The 15,647-nt window shown below is 40.2% G+C and overlaps 1 protein-coding gene across 5 annotated transcripts; it reads right to left on the bottom strand.

Annotated features, from left to right (window-relative positions):
* Positions 1 to 208: 208 nt before the first annotated feature.
* On the bottom strand, positions 209 to 15,547 carry TRMT6 (tRNA methyltransferase 6). Of its 5 annotated transcripts, XM_040597380.1 has the most exons (11): positions 15,405 to 15,547; positions 13,056 to 13,183; positions 12,530 to 12,639; positions 9,533 to 9,624; positions 9,361 to 9,444; positions 8,038 to 8,162; positions 6,430 to 6,794; positions 6,108 to 6,193; positions 2,740 to 2,842; positions 2,570 to 2,656; positions 209 to 1,182 (listed from the first exon to the last, which is right to left on the bottom strand). In XM_040597380.1, exons 1-11 carry the CDS (start codon positions 15,503 to 15,505, stop codon positions 1,009 to 1,011), a joined length of 1,455 nt encoding a protein of 484 aa, XP_040453314.1. In that variant the 5' UTR covers positions 15,506 to 15,547; the 3' UTR covers positions 209 to 1,008. The 5 variants fall into 5 exon arrangements, with proteins under 5 accessions (XP_040453314.1, XP_040453320.1, XP_040453318.1 ...); XM_040597386.1 differs by lacking the exons at positions 12,530 to 12,639; positions 15,405 to 15,547 and having other exon boundaries at positions 9,529 to 9,624; positions 13,056 to 13,168; XM_040597384.1 differs by lacking the exons at positions 12,530 to 12,639; positions 15,405 to 15,547 and having other exon boundaries at positions 13,056 to 13,168.
* Between the last annotated feature and the right edge of the window lie 100 nt (positions 15,548 to 15,647).

The raw sequence follows: 15,647 nt of genomic DNA, 5'->3' as shown, positions 1-15,647 counted from the left end.
GCCTGGTCCCAAAGCTCCACATTCCCCTGACGCCTACGCTGAAGAACAGAAGCCAAGTCCTGCTGGCTGTAGGAACTCCCACACGGGCCCAAAGCTCCCACTGGGGGCTCAGCGGCGTGCAGCCAGCCAGGGTATTCTCTTCCTAAGGCCTCTGCTAGACCTCTATTTCCAAAAAGAGGGAAAAGTAAGGAAGAGGAAGTGAATCTCATTAGGAAAAACATCCTGCAGTTTAATTGAAGTGGCAAACGCAAAGTTAAAAAAATTAATAGAAAAGCTACACATCATGAAAGATAAAACAGTAGAATACACATATATACATGTTGGAGTTTTCAAAATAGTCCCATCTTAAAATAAAAACAAGTAACAACTCTTTGGAAAAAGACAGGCAATACTAATCAAGACATTCTGTTTAAATATTTGGTATTTTAATTTACAAACATGCACTTTCTCCTCTGTATGTACGTCAGGAAAACATGGGTCATGCTGTAAAGTTGTGCTATTAGTATTCTCTTTTTAGCACTCCTTTAGAAAGAAGAGCCTATGATTTTTGCTGTTATTTTACTTCCTTAAGTTACTGAACAGAGGTGGTTCCGTGCCCAGAGGGGCAGCAGATCACTGCGTGTGCTGCTCAACCCTGACCTGTTCTGGGAACACGGAAGGCCGAGTTAGGCGCGTTGGTTCGGACCCAACCTTTGCACAACCTGCTGCTTCCTTTCCCCTTTTGGCAACAGACAGACAGAATGCCTTCGCTCACGCTCATCTTCTCTTCTTTCCAAAGTTACTGTGTTTTCAGTGTGGTGTTTGCTCCCAAGGGTTTTTCTTCTCAGTCTGATCATGTAAAGTGGTAACAAGCGAGACAACCCTCCCTGCCACACAGTTCGCTGCTTTCTGCTGACAGATGGATGACAGGCACAACTGCTGTGCTCTCAGGAGCACAGGAAGCAGACTTGTTATTTTGCTAACAGTAAAGAGTCCTGAGATCTAAAAACCAAATCAGTTCTTCTAACGTTAACAATGAAGGTCTTGAACTTTGCACCTTTTTGATGATGGCTCTTCCGTCTTCAGCACTTCTAAATTACTCGAATCAGATCTGCCCTTATCCAAGACAACAGTTATACCAGACAGAAGGTACCCTCCACCTCCGCTCATGGTCAGTTTTGGATGGCTTCGATCTGGTAAGACCTTTAAAAAAAAAAACACAAACCCCAAACCAAACAAAAACCCAAGCATCTGTAAAGACTCACTCTGTATGTGCACACTAAATTGTGTCATTTAAGCTTACAGTGTAAGATGTAATTTGTTTTTCCAGCCACCACAACCAACAGTAATTTGGAAAGTGTATTTATCTTCAAAGGGCAAAGTACCTGCGTGGCAGAAACCAGGTACAGAAACAGGTGAGAACACAGGCTGCTGCCCCACTGATTACTTCTCCATGGCATTTCCAGCAAAGTGACAAAGCCGAGGTTTGGGGTGCATGAAAGCCTCATTAATGTGTTCAGAACTGGGGTACTCCAAAGGACTGCAGCTGGCCTCACAAACCAGCACTAAGTAATACAGTGATTTCCAGCTCTGCCACTATCATCTTTACGCAGCTGCTCCTAAGACAAGATACAGCAATGAACCATCACCTTCCGCTACGTTAAGACGTTCCGTAAACATCTCCTCTTCAGTTACGCCTCCTCCTTGCTTTGCCTGCTGCTGCAGGTCTAAACTGATTTACTCGTGTCGGTGCGACGGCGCAGCCTTGTTCCTAACTGCACCTGGGCACAGGAAGCCTTGCCAGGCCTAACCCTGGTGAACACCTTCCTCTGTGAATCTCCCAGTCACTCCTGACTGGGTTGCCTGATCAACAGTCACTCATCGTGGCCACCCATGCCTGAATTAAGTCATCCCCTCAATAATAATTCCTTACAGACTCCAGCAGCCTATGGGCAGGAGAAAGCTAGTGAGATGCAAGAACCTCTTCAGAGGTGGTGAGCTGCTTAGGAATCAGACATGCTCCTGCTTCTCCATAGCTGAGAGGGTACTCCACATTTGCAAACGTTCCTTGTTCAAAATGTCAGTCAAACTGACATTTTTCACTGTGGAGATATTTTCCCCCCTCATCTTGTTCAGTTCCCAGACCAGAAACTTCTTGTTACTTTAGTTCCAAGGCACCAACTGTGTAAGACACCACCATTCTTAACATTACACTTTTTTTTTTTCCAGCAATCAAACCAACTGGAAATTAATAAACACTTCTAATACTTTGCTACATCTCTCTGACACGACATTACATTGTCCCTCACTTCAGGCTAACTACTAAAGCAGCACAACTACTGAATCTCACAGTGCTGCAAATATTTCAGCAAATGTTTAAATGAAATGCTTTGTAAGAATAAAATAAATATTTCCATTTGAAATTCCTGCAATGAAGCATTACAATTCTTCAGAGTATTTTCCCACTGCTCTCAGGAAAACAAAGGCACAAGGTTACGCACCGTCTGTCAGTTCAAACCCCGTATTTTCAGAGCGCGCTTCGCTCCCCAGCACCCGTGCTGTTTTGACAGCCATTTACTGTAATCCTTACCTGGTAGTTTCGTAGCCAGGTTTCAGACAGCCTTAGGTTAATAACACCGCCTCTCTCCCTCAGCTTTGTGTAACACTCTAATAATGGCTTAAAAAAACCAAATAGTAGGTTACACAGCAGAACAGTCTTAAACTTGAACTATAAGAGCTGAAGTAACATACTTGATTTACCTCTTTATACTGGCAGTAGACAACAAAAGGCCTTGAAGGAGCAACAAATTCCAATAATGAAAGTAATAAAGGAGTGGGGTGAAACTTGCTGGCTACAATTAAGCTGCAAAAGAAATTTCACACACATTAGTTTTCTGCTTCTAAACCCTATTCATCAAGTGACATTTTCTCCTACTTAGCACAGCAATCAATTATAGCTTAAATGTTGCTAATCAGCATGTTTTCATGGCTCTAGTAACTCCCCAAAGCCAAAAAAATATCATGATTTCCTACTTGCATAATTGAGAGGATAAATCACTTGTTCCCTAATGTGCCATATACTTGAACGCACTGCAGAAGCACTCAGTTCAGCTGGGTTGAGCTCCACAGTAATTCTCACGGCCCAAGAATCTGCATGCTGCTTTCTCTACCCTAAGACCATTGTCCAAATAAAATTCAAATTTTGTGACTGCTACTTGTTGCTTAGAAGGTAACTTCAGTTATGATTCTTTAGACTGAGTAATCTTCATTACAGGCAGTTTTGTATTAAAAAGTTATTATTTAAGGAGAAAACAATCCCTTAACGGGCATGACTAAAAATCTTTTAAAAATAAATTATGTCCTTGCCAACTTAAAGGCTTCAAATTTTATTCTTCATCCTCATTTTAATATCATAGCATAACTTGGACTTACAGATGGTTATGATTCTCTACAGATAGGGAGTTTTAATAAAAAAAAATTCACCGCTAAACTAGATTGCAAGAAATGATGGAGCGAATTAGTTGTTATACTTGTGCAGAAGAATGTGCTAATTAAACTACTTCTCCCGTACACAAATACCCTATGAGATGACCCATCAATTAACATTTGTTCTCCAGGGGAACATACAGCACTGGAGACACCGTTAAACTTACCTAACAAAAGCAAGGTAAAAACAGGTGTTCAATTTTCTAAACACAACAGAGATAAAGAGCTGAAGCAATTCTTTCACAGTTGTTTCATTCTGGCATTGTGCTGGCCATGGCCTTGTGGGCTATTTACTTCAAACCCTAACTTCAAAAAATTTATGCTCGGTAATTTACCAAGCAGACCATAAAGAAAAAAAGATTCCAGACTGCCTGAGAAGGCTTGGAGCGCTGCAGTGACTGCCAGGAGCTCGGCCAGACAACAGGAAGGTAAGGGAGAGATGAGACTGTGAGAAATCAACTGCTGCGCTCTCATATGGCAGCACATATTGCTGTCAGCGGGCAGCCTGGCCGGGTGCAGGATTAATGTAACGGGTGAGAGGGGAGGAGAAGAGGTAGAGGAAGAGCAGGGAAGGAGAGAAAGGGAGCGTGGCCTAATCTTGAACACATGGAGTGTCTATAAACGCATTTCCACTTTCATAGTATCAGAAAAATGTAATAGTCTGTCTTAGGTCTTCTTTAAAAGAATACCAAATCCCTAACGGCTATCTTCCTTTTTCCCCCTCAAAGACTGACAACAGACTTCAGCTCTCATAAATGGAACTGAACAAACAGATCCAGTACAAGCAGTGTTCTACCATGTGACAGCACAGAAAATACAACTTTAATAAAAAAATGTTATATTAAATAATTATTCTACAGTATATACATTTCTGTAATTTATATACGTATATGTATAAAAATAATAATTAAAAAATACTAAAATTGTATCTTCTACATTAAATAGTACATACTGTTAAATGCAGAACCTCAAGAAGTAATTCTCCGGAGGTCAGTGCCCCAGCTCCAGTGTTACCCAGCTTCCACCTATTCTGTCCCTGTTTCTCTCTTGCAAAACAAAACAAAACTAAGCACGCAGGGAATATGGAATCGAAAACTCAAACCTCCCTGCCTGCTTCCACTCCTGTGCCAAGCTGTTAGTCTGAAGCATTGCTTTATTCCATGCCAGTTTTTGCTGGCTTAGCAGTACAGCACCCTGCGGCTCCTGGTCTAAACAAGCGGTGGGCTAGAAAAGGCAGGTGACCCAAGGCAGGGGACCCCGACTGCAGCTGGGACAGCGCCTTCAGGCAGCCTGAACTCCCCTCCTCTCCATCATACCGAAGACCTCCTAAAGCAAGAAATCCCTCACCCCTTCAGGTATATAATTTATTATAGCTCTCACGCATTACAAAGGGCAAAAGAAGCGTACATGTGATTGAAGACAAACAAACAAGTGACAAATGCTAGATAGGCTTCCTTGAACTCAAACAACAACCGAATACACTATTTTATGCTACAGGAAGAATCAAGTAAAGCCATACACTAATTTTCACTTTGCTAATCGTGCACAGACATTAATTATAACAATGGGTGCTGGAGACATGGGTAATACCAGAACAAAACACAGCCACTGTTCAGGCAGTGTAGTGGTCATCCACAGGCACTGCCCGTGGCGCTGCTGCCGCTGAGCAGAGGTGCAGTATATTTTACAGACCTCCTTTACCTTTTTATTGCTTAGGAGAACCCAGAGTGACCTGTCTCTGCATCTTTATAGAAAAGGCTAATTCTACCACTTAAATATGCTAGATGAGATATACTAAAATATGAATGCACATGAGTTAACACATTTCATAATAATAAAAACAAAAATTATACACAGGCATTTAAGCATAACCAATAAATGCGTACTAAAGTTTATCCGAGCAGAACAGCTTTATTCCTAGTGAGCCAATATTGTTAGGAGGAAAACACAAACTTGAAATGTTATTAAATTAACTAAATCAATGTTACTCAATTAACTTAAATCAGTTCAGCAATGGCTAAGAACATCGCGAAAAAGTCACTACCACTAAAAATATACTTACACTACAGTGGGGCTGAATTTCTAGGAATCTATTTATCGTATTTGTTTTAAACTTATGATATGAAATCTTCACATTAAATTGTTCCTTGGGAACAACCGACCCTGGCTAAAGCAGGTAAAACAAAGTTATAGAAAAGATGAGTTTCTAAAAACAAACGAACCAAACTCCCAAGGCAACAAACTTAGTTACAATTTAATAAAATCAAAACCCTCAGGTGTTGTGGGGTTTTTTGCCAGTTAGAATTCTGTGATTGTTATCAGCAGTCATTTTGTATTAAATTCTACCCGGATTCTGTTTCTCTTTGGACAAAATAGGTATTTTATTTTTTTGTTAATGTTTACTCATACCTAGTCAGGAAACTATGGCTTTTAGATCAAGACATTTCAAACCATTTAAATAACAAAAAATCTCAACTGGGTAAGAACCAAACAAAACCCAAGACACACGGGGGCTGACTGCTTGCTTGTAAATATTAAGAAACAAAATAGTCTTCCTAAAATAAAGCTTTTGTTTCAAAGGAAATTATTTTCTATAGATGTGTTTTCAAACAGAAGACCTTTCTGACTACAAACAAACTCACCCATCAGCATTCCTCTCTCTCAGCAAAGCAGCAGTTTCTATCAGCTTTTTCCTTCTCTCCCATTGTTTTCTTTGCTTTTCCCGAACCTTTAAAAAGCAAAACAAACAGTTTGCACTTCAACTGGTTATTATATATTGGATCACTGTTGCATGGACTGAAGTTTCATTTTTGGCATCATAGATGGCTTAACGTAAGACAAAAGACAACCTCCAGAGTTCCATTGTAACACCTGAATAAGCTGTATTTCAGCACGCCTGATTCAGACAGAAAAATTTTTATATAGACCTTGTAAAACTCGAATAGCCATAATACATATTCTTACATTTTCTTTATTTTCTTTTTCTTTGTTTTCTTTAAATTCTACATCTTCAGCATTGATGTCCATTGTTTCTTGCTCTTCTGTTTGGTTGATCTCCATAGCTGCTTCAGTAGTAGATTCCTCTTCTGTTTCCTGCAGGGAAATCTGCTTCTCATCAGTCACTCCGTTGCTTTCTTCTTCCCCTAGCGCATTATCTTCAGGTTCTGAGGGCAGAGTCTCTGTAGAAAATGTCCCAGAGAGGAGACTATCCACTTTGCTGAGAGGAAATTCATGAAGATTATTGAAAAAAACTTTTGGAAATCCAAAACAAGTGGTAGCAGCTCTAACAGGTCCCCCTCCTGGATACATCTGAATAATGGATCCATAGCCTATGAAAGCAAAAGAATAAAAAATACGTTGGAAAGCCAGAATTTCTTAAATTGCTTCAAATTTCTAATTTTCTAAAATGCTTAAACGAAGCATTCATTTAAGAATAGGTAAGTAATTGCCTGCTCTTAATCTAACCTTCGTCAAATTTAACAAGCTGCTGAAGTATGCCTTGCGGTAGAAAATTCTTATTGGAAGGACAACAGTTACTGCAACTCAAAAGGACAAGGTAACTCAAAGATTATGCATGTATTGAACATGTATTTAGGATTAGCACAGAACATGTAAGCAGTGACAAACTCTTAGAAAAGCTAATTTAATTAACAATTAGAAGACAAATTTTCTACCATATTTGTTACTTGTAACTATGGAGTGGTTTTGATAAAAAAGAAAAGCTAATTTAAACAGCATTAATAGGCAAAGGATTTCCTCAACATCCAGACTCTGAAGGAAGAGCTGTCAGATGTTTAAACATACTGACAAGAACTTTTCAATAGTTACACTGAAACTGCACTTTATTTAATTGACTTCAGAAAGCATCCCTATGGCCAAAAGTTGCTGAAACAAACCCAATTTATTGCATGACTGCCTGTGTGCCTCTCAGCCAACAAACAGCACATCTGGGTGCACATCACATCACACTTCCTACCTTTCTAGGCTTCTGGAATATAATTGTCATCTCTGCCTAGTGTCTTTGAATGACTTATGATGAAACTAATTAACTGAGTTTGAGACATAAAACCCAAGTTGATCTTCTCCTAGAATACGCACATGAAAATGTCACATGCTACTTTTAAAATATACATTTTGCAGACATTAAATCTCTGGTGCAATGAACAAGAGGAATGACAACATTTTCAGTGCTGCGGGCTTTCTGAATTCCAGTGTCACGATCTCAGATTTCTACCACTCATTTTCCTGGACTTCCCACGTGCCTGGGAAGAATATGCATACAAACTCCTTGCAGCCTTTTCTGAACATGTCACTATGCTAAGACAGAAATTAAAAACAGATCTACATACAGTGATACCTACTTTACATTTTGTATTTTTTTTTAAATAGTGGGAAAAAAAATCCAACTGAAATACGCAAAATACAGCTTTCTCCAACAGAAAAACAAGCGTCTCTCTGAACTGAGAAAGTATTCTGAAATAATGCCTTTTCACAGTATCACAGAGATGTGCATCGCTTAAGTTTCAAGTAAGCCCTCAGTCTGCTCCTTACTAAAGCCACCGTGTTACTTGCCTCCCATTCGCTCCATCACCGCACCCAGCACAAGGCCTGCACACGTTTCCATTACAATCATCTTGTTGCCAGCACGTATGTTTCCTAAAGTCAACATCTGAGCCAGGGTGTCATATCGCAAGTGGCTAGAAGACAGAGGGGTTTAAGATGTATCAAGTTAGTTTTCTTAGAGTTATAGATGCTGCGTATTATTAGCTCAGGAGCTTGTCAAAAAAAGTTGGATTACAGGTCGATTTTCAGGAACAGCATCAGTGGTCTTCAGAGTCACCATGCGGAAACTTACAATTAACCACCCAGTAATAAAGAAGCATTAGAACAAAAAATTAGCAAACAAGAAATCAGCAGGGAAGAGCAAAAGCGGGATGTAAAGTAGGGTGCGCATACTGAAGTGGACATCTCATGCTGTGTCAGTCAGAAAAAATATTTTTAAACTTCTTTTGTTTTCTCTGGCATGTCAGTTTTGTAAAGAACAAACGGTATTTGAATGCATTTCCTAATTCTTAAATGTTTTCTTTATGATTTTCATCTGTTTTGCAGTAGCACACACCGCGTGCAATCCAAGATCAACACCTAACTAGACTTACTGCAGCGCATGCACTGAAGAGACTCAGCGACGGCCAAGGAAATTACAACCAGTCTCAACAAATAAAGCCAAGCGAAGGAGATGGGGGAAGGAGAAGGATAACGGTTTGACAAGCCTTAAATAACAGAAATGTGAGGGGTTTAAATCTCAGCATCTCAGCCTTAAAACCAATGAATTCAGTACATCTTAAACAATGTCTGTAACAACATATCATTTAATTTTGGTAAGTGAAAATCCAATATGCTAGATCTCTTATCATTGTTCCTCCCAACTCCCGCCCCCCAGCATTAACCAAGTTTTCAAATTCTGGAGACTTCTGACTGAAGAACATTTTGAATCCCTAGCACATTAAGGACAAAAGTTCCTGCTTCTGGCAGGTGGCTTGTTATTTTGATTACTGAGCCAGAAAACAAGAGACAATACGCACTGACCCAGAGAAGAGATACCTCTGAAAATGCAAGAAGCCTGTCTGCTTAGGTAATTAGCAAGACGGTGGTGGTAGGGAAATGGTAAACGCTGACACTACATGCAGAAGAGTTTTCCTCTTTGCTGCAATAGCATACTGATTCATTTTCTATATCACATTATTTTTCATTAATTTGCAATCTTTCCACTAACAGAGAAAAAAAAGAAGAAATGCGAGTATTGTCTACTCTGGTATAATACAGGTATTTTAAAGAATATTAAAATATCTTTCTGTTATAATTTGGAAAAAAAAACAAAACAAAATGGAAACTCACTTAATTTTTCCAGGTTCCCTTGCATAATACATTGTTGAAAGAATGCGAGTGGATGGTTTCACAATTGTAATAACTGCTTCATATCTGTATGAAACACATAGTAATAGTCTTATTTTTAGCTCAACATATTAGAGGACTACTAAATATTTTCCACATTTTAAAATTAACTTACTTTTTTTTCTTCTTCTTTATGTATTTATCTTGAGCAAATTCTGTTTTGTCTCTGAATGTTGTACTGTTCTCTATTAACTGTTGAACTATTTCCTTGGAAAAGACAATTATAGCTGGTATTTATTTCTCGTGCATTTCACATAAAGTACTTTTTCAAACAAACACTTGAAATATTTTCTTCCAGTAGAGGCAAGTATACTGTTACCTTCCACTGCCATTAATGGCAAACTAAATTTCTATTAATCAACATGACAAGTGAGGCACTACTCTTGACTATGTGCAGAAATTTAATCATATACTTTTGTCTCTAGGTGTTCTCTAACTACGTAATGCCAGCATAAAAATGATAAAGCTGAAAACGCTTATCCTGGAAATGGGGTATTTTGTGGGGAAGGAGCCCGGTAGGTGCCAAAGCTAACTCATGAGAGAGGGCAGACTCGTAAGGCCAGAACTGAAGAAAAAGCAGGGTTGTTCCTTTCAGCATCAGCAAGTCATTACTTCAGCCCTTACTGTGAAGCCTCAGTACCTAAATATTCTTATCCCGTGCCAATGTAAATGAGACTATACTGCTTTCTCCAAGTGATTAGCTACTTTAATTATCCTGTGTTTAGAGCGAGGCTGAGTTATGTTTATTGTCAGTTATTACAGAACAACTGACATATATTCTGTTGGGCTAACATTCCCCATAGTAACTGGATTGCATGACAGTACCCTAAGTCCTGCGTGAAGCTATACAGGCAAAAATATTTTACAAAAACAAAACAACCTGATGTAATACGCAATATTTACTTTAATCCAACTCCTTCTCTGGGTCTCTTTGTCTGACTTCAGCATCTCCATCTCTGAGGGTATCTTTCTTTCCATCTTGTGCTAGTTCTTCCCTTATACTCTGCTACTTACCAAACATCTCCCTTACACCACTTCATTTTGTCTGCCTCCCAAACTACGCTAGATTCCTGTACCAACTCTTTGCACAATGTCTATCTCCTCAGCATTTACTATTTCCTACAATACTCCCCCCGACTTCTTCCATCTCTAGCTCCCAGGTTTTCCCAGAATTCCATTTTTTGTTTCCTGGTCTCTTCACTCTAATCTCCTTTTGCCAATCCAACTCTTCCTCATATGTTCAGGTTCCAGCTGGAGGGATCATTAAGACCTCCAAGAAAAAAAAACTTTCATTGCTCAGGACTTGTCCCCATGCCTGCAACAGAAGAACAAATGCTGCAGAGTGGTATTTCAGTTGTTCAGAAGTCGTTTAACTGCTAAAATTGAAAGTTTCTATTAAACATGCAGGAAAAGTATTAGTCTAACCTGGCCTCACAGGAATTTGGAGAGGGTAGCAGTAGGGCAATGACAAAAGGAGTATTTTCAATGCAGACATTGCATCTCCCATTGTGCTTTAAGAACCTGCTCCAAAATACAGTGGTGCAAGTACTTCTTACTTGCTATTGCTGCTTTTCAAGCCATTATTTCTTAAAAGTTCTTCAAACACTTAAAATACACTATTAGTGGTGTGAAACAGCATATCTTTCTTCTTTTGCCTTACTCTTGGAAAAAGTTAAATGCAGTGTCTGGGCTGTTTGGGTCGGGTGTTTTTTTTCCCCAGTAAATTTTCAGTGAGGAAACTGGGGAATATTTCCCTAGGGTAAGCAAAAGCCAAAAAGGAAGCCACTGCACTATGCAGTGCCCTGGGAATACATGCCACTTCATGTCTTCATCCTAACACCTATCCCTCAAGACCTGGGAAGGATTTGGGAAGTGATGGGAAATCAAGCCCCATTAACACTGAGGTCGGTTTATTTCAAATAACAATCATCTCTAACCGAGCCTGTGTCACAAAGACATGCCATTCACAGTTCAGATTTTACCAGACACTTATGGAAGAACAATGTCTATTGCTGCTAATATAACACAGTCAAAATGAATATTCGACTACAGTTCAGAAACCAGAGTTAACAAAGTAGGATATTTTAATAACCTAAGATAAAAAAGTATGGTAGATGTATGGCAGAGACACACTGAGGACATACAGAAAAGCCAGAGTGATCTGCCCCAGATAATGAGAACGAAAAGAAAACATCAAAGGTATCAGACTGATTAGTACGTTCTTTTCAAAGAGGTAACACAACTAGCAGCACAACCCTGGAAACAGAGGAAATACCATCCCAAACTCCTTAGAGCAATCCGGTATTAAGCAGGCAAAAGCAGAACAGCTGCTCTAGAGAGCAGCAGCAAACAGCCAGATGCAAACAGGAGATGAACTTGATGTAAGCAGGAGCACTTTCTTATTTTTATTAGAAAGGGTAAACCAAAGGTAAGAGAGAATTTTTGCCTGTGCAGAACACGTGCAGAACAGAACTGGCTGCAAAGGTTCATTAACATTTAAGATGGCCTCACTTCTTTTTGACAAAGTGCAGGGTAAAAACCAATCCGTGTTCTAACAGAACAGAACTGATCTCTTGACAATATTCTTAGCTTTTGAGGTGCAGATAAAACACAGGCATCACATGTTCAGTAGGTACTGTCTAGAGGCACACTGACAGTACACTTGTTAAACAGTGTTATTTCTTAATACTTTGGTGTTTATTCATAATCCTTTCCTACACCTTTGATAGCTTAATTATTGTAAAATTTTAATATATCTGTAATATAGAAATATAATTTTGCATCTTAGAAACAAACAAAACTAAAAGGTGATTATGCGAGCTCTATTTCCTTAATGTTTGTTGTTATTTCCTTTTGTCTGTTATGACTTTTGATGCTATAAAAATTAATCTTTTACTTTCTATCGACAAATTTGCCAACCTTACATGAAGTTTTCTATGAAAAGAGCCTTTGCATTTTTGTAAAAACAGATCTTTAGAAAAAACATGACTTGAGCAGAAGAACAAAGAAAAAGCACTGAAGTCTATGCACCAATAAAAAGAATAGGCTAATTCATAAACTGAAATATAACCATCAAGGTAGCACAGAAATGACACCAAAACCTTATTTTTACCTGTCCTTTAATACCCTTGTCCTTCAAAGCCTTTATGTCATCATGAGTCAGTTTTTGAGACTTTCCATCGTCAACTATGTTACGATTATCTGTACCTGCTTCTTTTGTTTCTAAAGGAAAAGGATATAGATTTGTAAAATCTAGCTCTAAATATCTTCACATTGGAGAAACATAGATTTTAGTTTCACAGAAAGCAGACTTCTCAGGATTAAACCCACATGCTTCATGGCCTTGCAAAATATTGCCTAAGCAATCAATGAAATGTAATATGTAAAATACACCTTTAGTATATATATGCACCCAGACTAAGGTTCAAATTTTGTCCCATATTAAAAAGCTGATTTGTTACAGGACTAGTGAAACAGCAGATCAAGACAAAACCATGCGCTTTCATGACAGAAAGAATATAAGTGGCGTTAAGTTAACAAATGATTAATAGAACGCTTTTCTATCACCTTTGGTATTATCAAAGAAACAAATGAACTGGAACTCGTTTTTCCAAACACCAGTCAATCCTCTGTAATACCTGTGGCAGTCTCTTCCACCTCTTGCTTTGGCTGGAGGTTTCCACCGCTGGTTACTTCAAATGTAGTTCCATAAATATGTCCAATGGCATTATCCAGATAGAACCATTGCTTCTCAAAAATAATTTTTCTGAAATAATAAAGAAGTTAATTATATTAAAAGCATTATTTTTACCATGTCTGAAACCCACAATAATTGAAACTGAACTATAGCTTCATATAAAGATGTGCACATGTGGCACTTAGAGACATGGGTTAGTGGTGGGCTTGGCAGTTCTGAGTTTACGGTTGGACTTGATCTTAAAGGTCTTTTCCAATCTAAATGATTCAATGATATATGCCATTTTTACCTATATCCTTGAAGAAAACCAGGACAAGCATAAAAAGTGAAATTAACCACAAAATCACATTAAACTGAAACCGATTAGGAAAAGAACAAAGAACTTAAATGGAGCATATAGTAAGAAAAATAATTTTTTCAGTTCAAAAAAATTGTAAAATGGCAGATAAAATAAGGCTATAATATTTGAATTATGCAGTACCATTTCTGACAGAGAAAGTCAGAACAACGCAAGGAATGAAATTAATTAAAACTTCATTAAATCTAGGCTGGGTCATGCAGATTACTGCAAAAAGAACCTGTATTTTGCAAAGCTCCTTTGCAATAATATTTGCCAAAAGCCTATGAAGAAAACTGACAGTAGAGAGAGACTTGTAAGCCTAGAAATGTTTAAATAAAACAAAAATTAAAAAAAAAGAAAGGATTTTACTATCCCTTTCATTTTGATCGCACTAAGGAAGGTTTACATTTTTCCTTCTTCACACAAAACAGGATCCACAAAGCCTTTAACTTTCAGGGTGACCTACAAAGGTTTCCTTGCTGACCAGAAGGGAACTGGTCTTGTCTGCTGATCTTGTCAAATGAAACTGGTACCAGTGTATGTGCCACAATCACATCCGAATCAAAAGCTACCACTATGACCTCTGATTATACTCACCACTAACTCTGAATCTAAGCAAACAGGTTGAGTTCTTTTGTTATTTCCAGCATTCTACTGACTGAAGTATGCAATTCGTGCATGTATTTTACATACACTATTTGTATCCCCAAATACACTCCAGAATTTAAATAAAGCATAATAAAGTTTTGTCACGTTACCAAATCCTTTTCATAAAACGCTAATGTTATACTTGCTCACATGAAGTCTATTAATCCCTAACAATCCAGACTTTAAAAGGCTAATAAATTATTATAGAAGACTTGAAATGACTGGAGAAAATTTAAATAGATGAAAAATAGTGTGCAGGTGCTCAAATTTTGATGACCATTCTAAACAGAATATCCAACCACAGTTATTGTCTCATGGTCCTGTAGCATCCTTACCCTCATCAGATTATAGAAAAGGAAAAGTTAAAGCAAGAGTTATTTAATTTCCCGTGACGTTATTTACTCTTCAATATTTTTTTATTCTTTCTTACAAGAACTGAAGAAGGACCTAATGAACAGATCTTGGCACGCTCTGCAGGCTGTCAGAGTAACTACCTGATTTAGGTGCCAGATCCTACTGGTGAACGTTTAGCCTGTCAATAACCAGTACTCCCAATTCCTAGGTCTGAGCTATGCCATTTCTAAACCAGACTCATTCAAGCATAGCACCTTTAAATCTCCATGCTACTGAACCAGATGCCTGGCCACATTACCCAATACCGACTTCTACACACTGGTCTACAAAATTGACTGCTGCAATGGGAGGAGCCCAGGCTGTGTCCACTGATTGTCGCATGTCCTGCTGGGGTGCAGGCGCTTCTCGCTATGCCAGCTGGCCTAGGAAAAAGAAATGGGAGAGCCTTCATAGCATCCTCGCCAAGGCTGCAGCACCCAGAGCCGACAGCCAGCACCTTCCTGCAGCCTGACGGCGATGCTGAGCCAGCCCCGCTAAGGAGGCAGCGCTGCAGCCCGCAGGATGAGGCGCCGCTGGGGGCAGGTGTGACAGGCGCTGGCCAGGCCGCTGCACCCTCGCTCCCCGTCAGCCGCACCGGCCTGACAGCGGCAGCGCAAAAACGCCTTCCAGGTCCTTAGCGAACACCGCAGCCAGATCTGCCGGGTTCTTGGGCACAGGAACTAAGGCGGCATCAACACCCTTCGCGCTACCGGTCACACCGGCCGTTACCTCCGACTGTCCCGGCGTGAGAGCCGGGGTCACACCCGCCGCACCGGGACCCGCTCCCCTCGGGAGGGCTTTGCGGCCGCTGCATCCCCTCAGGGGAGGAGGGGGGGTGGGGGGGCGGCGCAAAGCTCGGCCGAGGGGAAGACGACAAATAGGATCGAAAACCCCGGGCCGGCCCCTCACCTCCGCCGTAGCACGGGGACCGCTTTGAAGACGTCGTCCCGCTTCAGGACGGCACAATCCCCCTCACAAATGCGCGGGCCCGGGCCCGGGCCGCCCTCCATCGCCGCCGCACCTCGCGCCGCGCGCCGCGGCAGGGCAGTGCGCATGCGCGGCCGGGCCCGCCCACCAATGGCCGGGCCGGGCGGGGGCGGGGCGCATGCGCAGTGAGGCGGCGCGAGCCGGGGCAAAGGGAGAGTGGGCGGG

Source organism: Falco naumanni, chromosome 6 (assembly GCF_017639655.2).
Source record: "Falco naumanni isolate bFalNau1 chromosome 6, bFalNau1.pat, whole genome shotgun sequence".
Taxonomy (NCBI): Eukaryota; Metazoa; Chordata; class Aves; order Falconiformes; family Falconidae; genus Falco; species Falco naumanni.
This window is presented reverse-complemented; position numbering and strand designations above follow the sequence as displayed.